This window comes from Vigna angularis, chromosome 10, assembly GCF_016808095.1.
Source record: "Vigna angularis cultivar LongXiaoDou No.4 chromosome 10, ASM1680809v1, whole genome shotgun sequence".
NCBI lineage: Eukaryota > Viridiplantae > Streptophyta > Magnoliopsida > Fabales > Fabaceae > Vigna > Vigna angularis.
In genome coordinates, this window is record NC_068979.1 from 11424350 (window position 1) to 11431387 (window position 7038).

Below are 7038 nucleotides of genomic sequence, written 5' to 3' on the forward strand. Positions count from 1 at the left end.
CTAATTCGACTCAAAATTTTAAAAGTAAGATCCATTTCAAACACTTTTAAAACGAGGGACTAAATTGAGATTTGTCAACAAAACTGGAGACAAAATTAACTATTAAACCAAATATTTAAAAATTAAACAATTTAAAATAAAAAATATTTAAATTTAATATATTTTAATTTTATGAATTTACACATTATCTATCGTCTTCACATATAAAATATTTTTACCCAAGTATGAAAATAACATTTTTAATTGTTGGGATTTAAACAGTAACTTTGGGAGTGAAAATAACAGCACCCATAAAATTGTGTTACAAAAGAACAAAGTAATATAATGTGTATTTCTTTTGGATGATTTGAATCAGAATCTTTCTCTTTAATCTCACTTTAAACTTTTTAAGCTTGTCACAACGTCGATTGTGCCTAGGTTGAGTTGTTCTGAAAACCATATTGAAATAAATATTTTTTGTATAACAGGTTTACCTATTGAATTTTTGTATCTAAAAGAGTAAGTAAACGTAGTATTCATGGAAGAAGAATTAGCCTAAGATAAAAGAATGGAGTAATGATACTTTTACACGCAATTTTTTTTGCAATCATTTGTAAACGTTCATTATTTTTTTATGATTATCAAATAATTGTAATGTGTGTTAAAGTAAGAAATGTGACCTCATGTTCCAACCTCAAAAATAAGGATAGTGTTGTTTGACTTTAAACGTGTGAAAGTTTGGTTGATATTCATTTTTGTTTGAATAAATCTGTCAAGTAAAGGCCATTTAAAAGCCGTCAATGTAGTGAGTCTGTCCTTTTCCTATCAGAAAATCATTGCATTGGCCTACCATGATTTTTTATTTGACCTAAGAAATAACCTATGGCCTAATTTTTTGAATGAACATAGAACTTGAGGTATAGATAATTCATTCCTCTTGATTTAAACCACACACACAGATGATAAGAAAATTCATGGTTGTAGTATATGATGGAAGAACATATTGTATGAACACAACTGAATCAATCTCAGCCTCCTTTTCTCTTCTCGGATAAGTACATACGTACATACATAGATATAGTGTTTCCATTATCATCATGCAGAACAGCCTAACAGGAGAGAAAATAACACGAAATAGAGTGGAATGGTGGATAGCATGAAGAAGAAAATGATTTGAGAATTCAATGGTTTTCTTGCTCAATATGTGTATAAATGGGAGGTTTGGTTCCTAAGCTTTTGCAGCTACTGGAGTCTCAGCCCTGGTGGCTACTATCTGTTCATATAGATCTCTTATCTTCAAACCAACTATGGTTTGGAAGAGACCTGTGCCATTGTTGCTGCCGGGGAAATCAGCATGCTTCAACATCTGTTGAGTAACTTCTCCATAGAACTTTGTAGAAAGGTTGCTTAGGTGACTCTCAACGTATATTAGTTCATCTAATCTGTCAAACTGTCCATCCATTTCTACAATTGACACCTGTTGCACACAAATCGAAACAAAATCACCAAAAATAAATGCTTATCAGCATGCATGCATGCATTCATTCAAGAACATCTCAGATCGTGTGTGGAAAAGCTTGTGAATTGAACCAGCTCATTAGATTTTGAATACTGCTTTTCTTTACTTCAAACATTCCATTATCTAGTGGACTTTGTTCAAATTGTAAAAGCATTTAGTTAAGACAAATTTCACAATCTTATGGTATATAAACTGTTTAATCAAACCAGCTCATTGTTTTACGAGTCTGTCAACGGACAACTCTTATTTTTAAACAGTTTTTGAATTGAAATTGAAGCTTTGTTCATATAAAACTTCATTTTCAATAAGAAACAACACTAAAAGTTAAAGAAGAAAAGTTGTGTAAAGTCTTTGAATGTGTATACCAAAAGGGTTTTGAAGCATAAATGGAGAGGAGTTTGTACCTCATTTCCGTAGTAAGTGTCTGGTCCATAGGAGAATTTGATGCCAGGGTAGGAGCATGTAAGCTTCCTTCCACATGGTATCCATGAAATGGTAGAGCCCTCATCGAACAAGTAAACTGGACTGAAGAAATTAACTCCTTCTTTCTGTATCAACCTCACTCTTAAAATCTTACCCTCATTGTCATCTGGAATCAGTTGAGTTGGCAACACTTCTATCACAGCATCTGCATATTGCTTTTGTGGATCTGTGAAAAACAAGTGTAGAGGTTAATTAACTTACACATCATCATCATCAATAACAATCATTCACAATAGTTGGGTATGAAGAAAGGAAGTTCTTGTTGAAAGACAGTGTTATAATTGTTTGTGATGAGTTCTTATCCATTACCAATGTATGCTTCAAAATCAGGCTTTCTTGCTTCAATGCTAGCCTTGATGCTTTCAAGACTATGTCCACGCTCTGCCATGTCTCTCTGAAATATTTGCAAAATACTAATGGTGTTAGTTCACAGCAATGGAAAGAATATAAGAAACCTATTGAATTGTATATTTTGTGTTTAAAATTACCTGAATTTTCCAAGCGAATTTCACCTCATTGCTAATGTCTAGGTAGATGCTAAAGTCCAAGAGGTCTCTGACACGGGAATCAAACCTGCATTCAAGGAGGAGTTTCAATATCATCATACTCACAATCAAATAAACTGATAAGATGCAAGACAATTACTGATTTATTCAACTTGTTTCAAAGAAAACACTCTTTATTTTTATTAGATTTGAGAAAAGTTTAAAAAGTAAGTAACTATTTTTCTATATTTAAGTGTCATTAATAAGCACTTAGTGCCACAAGGCATATACACTATTAAGTTAGCCAAACGTGATCACCAGCATATGCACTACTGAGAAGAACAATAACAACAGATAAAAGTATAAGAAGAGGATTAACTATATGAGAAAAAGTATTATAATAATACAAGACTAGGGAGAGAAACACAGAAAGGGGGGGAAAAACTTTATTAAAATGATTAAGAAACTTAGCCATATTAACGGAAAGGGCGAGTACGTAATGGTCATGTATTCAGTTTAGACATGAAAGGTTGAATTAATCGAATATTCTATTTCCCTTTTACGTAAACTTCAAATATATAATTATGGATTTTTTTTCACACTCTTTGAGTGTGAAACGGGTAAAAAGATGAGAGATAAAAAAAAGGTGAAAAGTGAAATAATTCCATGTCATGAAGAAAGAGAATAGAAATGATAAAAAAAAAGTAGGGAAAAATAAGTATAAGTCAAAATCGATCTAATATTTTATAAGTGTAGTTCAGAACTATGAAAGTATCGAAATCAAAGAAGATTAGAGTAACAGTGAATAATAGTATCAGAAGAAGATTAACAGTGAGTAGAATCAGAAAAGAGTAACAGTGGATCCATGTTGGCCCACCATAGGTTAGAAAGTCACTAGCAAATTCCTCAGCCATACAATCAAAGAAAAATAGATAAGGTATATCAGCTTAACAACTCGTGTCACATTTCATTCCACACTTCACAGAATAAAAGTTAGAGAATTTTTCAAACACCATAACATCCCCAACTCGACCCAGTTTCTGAAGATTCACCATGCAATACAATTAACCATTAATCCTAAGTTTCAATTCATATAAAAGTTAAACTGTGAGTGACAGAAGTTTCCTGAAAAGTTAAATAAAAGAAAGATTAATTCAGTGAAATAGTTCTAACGATGAAATGAGAAAATGAGAAACTTACATTGGGTGCAAACCTTCAATGACTAAGATTTTGGGAGGTTTGATGAGCTCAGGGGGGTCCAAGAGACCAGTGACATGGTTGTAGATTGGTTTTTGAACAGCAATTCCATCTTTGATTGCTTTAACTTGTTCATACATCAGATCAAAATCGTTGGCTCTGGGGTCAAGGGCAGTGACTCCCTTCTCCTTTCTGCCAGTTCTATCCAATGAGTGGTAATCATCCAAGCATATGACTGTGGTGGTGTCACTGATGAGAGTGTTGGAATCAGGGTTGCCACCCTTTGGTGGTTCTGCTGCTCCTCCAAACACACTGGTAAGCCTCCTCATGAAGGTACTTTTTCCACAACCTGAGTCAGCAGCCAGACCAATCACCACTGTCTGTTGGTCACTTGCTGCACATGTTATCACATAGCTTCTGCCACTGTTGATGCCCCTCTTGCTGTTCCTCCTGCTTGTGGTGTAGAATACTACCTGCTTTTGGTGAAAACTCAGTTGTGTTTTTGATGGGGTTGAGATGGAGCAATTTGTGCTGAGAGATTGTGTTGAGTACACAGTGCAAGCTGCCATTTTCTCTTTTTCCCCCTCTAGAGAATTCTCATACAAGAGATGTTGAAGTGGCCTTTGTTGGAGGGTTATTAAGGAAGTTACATTCCAAGAAGAAGTTTGGAACACATATAAAATATGAGGTGGAACTAAAACCAAAACAAAAGGCAGTTAAGCAGGAAAAGAAAAAAAGGGTATCTTCCTGTTTGAGTTTCTGTGACTACCCCTTGTTTTCGACAACCTTTGAAGTCATTTGAATGATACAAAAGGTACTGCCTTATCAAAATCAATCAGCAACAAAAGGGTATAGCAGTCTTTCTATATTTTCCCCTAAGAAAATAATATACTGTGACAAAAGCACACCAGATATTTTTGCATTATTTGAGTTATTAAAAAATGGAGAATTTGATCAGATTATGACAGACATGAATGAATAAACAAACATGGAAGCTGATAGAGCTGAGTGGCTGGAGCAGCTTGGATATTTGATATGACACGTGGCATGAGTTTAGTGGGTGTTTGAAGATGAGGGATTAGGGGTGTAGAGTGAAGTAGATTTCAAGAGGAGAGTATGCCATCCAATTCTATCTTGGTCTCTTGGTCTCTACTAGTCCTTGTGTGTGTGTGTGTGCAAATGACTCTTTTCTTTTCCCTTTCTTATTTTTGATCAACAATGTATGAAGTGTGAGGCTTGCTATAAAAACAAGGAGGAGGACCATGATTCATCAAGGACCACATTTTTTTCTTTCACAATCTCACTAAAAGATGTGGTTAGGTGGTGTGGTAACCAAAGCATACCAGAAAATGTGAACTTCAATTTGATAGCCTTTTTAAGAACCATATGGTGAAATCAATATGCTACTAAAATTGAAGGTATCATTTATCAGTAATATGTGTGATGTGTGTATCTCAGGGTTCGGCTCATGGAGGTAACTTAGAAACCAAAAGAATAAATCACTACCAATCACTTAATTAGTTAAAGGTTCACTTAAGTTGTAAGTATCTTATAAATATAAATTCTTTTAATTGATGTATGTTAAAAAATTGTTTTATTAAAAGTTTAAAATTATTTTTATTTTTATATGCTTGAAATTTAATTGAGTTAAAAGTTCTATCTTAAATATAAATAAAACAATATTGAAAAATATGTTGAAGAGATTTCATGATCTCTTGTAAGTAATTCATAATATATATTGATAGTGAATCTTTTTGTTAGAGCGGCTCCAGCGGAATTGTTAGTGTGTGATAAGTTGTCGTTGAAGCTATCAAATTAATACTACTTTTTAAGGCAACTTCAGTATTGCCAAGTAGTATATAAGAAAGTAGATAGGGTTAACGTAACCTTGAGTCATCCCCCAACAAACACGGAATTGCTTTCGAATATCTGACTCTTATGAATGTTATGCAATGCTTATGAATAAAAGTAATGGTTTAAGAATATTTAAAGAATAAATAAGAAATTTAAAAACAGTTATGATGAAAATAGGCTAATTTCATTGTTTTTCCAAGATAGATTCATCATCGGTTATTCACGAATAATTGTTCAATTAATTATTGTTTAAGTTTCAAATTAATTAAAGTACATTCTTAATTAATTTGAGGGTGATCGTGCATTTAACCAAAGTAAATTCTCAATCAAATGCAAAACTTTTCTAGATTAATAAATTCAACCAAAGTACATTCTCAATCAAATTATATTGTGTTTAATCATGTCTATTCTTAAATCTCCTAACCAAATTAAAAGTTAATCAATCAAAGTAAATTCTCAATTGATTATAGTTGAAATTATTACTAATCAATCAAAGTACATTCTCAATTGATAGTAAAAACCATTTAACCATATGAAAGTTCCTAAATTAAATCAAAGTAAATTCTTAATTAAACCTAGAAACCCTAGAACTCATATAATCAATATGCATGTAGATTCAAACACATTATGATGCAAAAATCTTTGCTTTTAACAAGATAGAGAGATGAAAGACATAGAGAGAACAACTTAAATCAATAACCAAAGTAAACAATTGCATTAACTAAACTTAACCTCAGAATCCGTCATGGAATTACAGCAGAATAGCCCTAGATGCTTAACTCTCCATGAATGGAGTTGAATACAAGATGAAATAAGAGAGAGAGAAGTATGAGAGAATGAATGAATTGAAGTCCCTCCTGGGTCTCTTAATATAGGGCTTGCTTGGGCTTGAACTCTGAATATTCAATTGGTAGAATCTTTTATCTTATATCTTTCAAATAACTAAAAGATTTAAATAATTATAACATTATTTGGAAGATACTTTCTGTTGATATTCCCAAATTAAATTAATTCAACAACTGAATATTATTTTCTTTATCTTTTCTGACTTTCCAAAATTGCACAAATGCCCTGAAATTTCCTCTATCTGTACTTTAGCCCCTTCTGAATTTCTAAAATTGCAAGAAAGTCCCTTAGTTGACCAGACTTTGACTAGAGAAGGCTTGTTGACCAGCTTTGACTCATATGGTCGTGGCCAATGGAAACTCGCCATGTGTCACCTCCTTCTCCACCCAAAATTAGGGTTTCAGCAAATTGGGGAAAATGGCTTCCCACTCCGCCTCTGCCTGCGTCGTGAATTGAAAAGTAGCGCGTTGAGGGTTTTCGCTGTTTGCATTTTCTAAGTGCAGGTTGTGGTCGTTTTGGATGCTGGCTTGGAGGAGATGCTCGCGATTTCTGGTTCTTGATTGGTTTTCTGTTTGCAGGTTTGGGGTTGGAGATGACAGCGAGGATGCGCGATGATAGCTGCCATGGGAGATACGTGTTGACGGTCTGATGCGTGGAGGCTTCTCTCGATGGCTG

The 7038-nt window shown here is 33.7% G+C and overlaps 1 protein-coding gene across 1 annotated transcript; it reads right to left on the minus strand.

Annotated features, from left to right (window-relative positions):
• Positions 1–997: 997 nt before the first annotated feature.
• LOC108323279 (phosphoribulokinase, chloroplastic) lies at positions 998–4372 on the minus strand. The gene is made up of 5 exons (XM_017555690.2): positions 3667–4372; positions 2470–2554; positions 2291–2375; positions 1903–2147; positions 998–1456 (listed from the first exon to the last, which is right to left on the minus strand). Exons 1-5 carry the CDS (start codon positions 4230–4232, stop codon positions 1208–1210), a joined length of 1230 nt encoding a protein of 409 aa, XP_017411179.1. The 5' UTR covers positions 4233–4372; the 3' UTR covers positions 998–1207.
• Positions 4373–7038: the final 2666 nt, after the last annotated feature.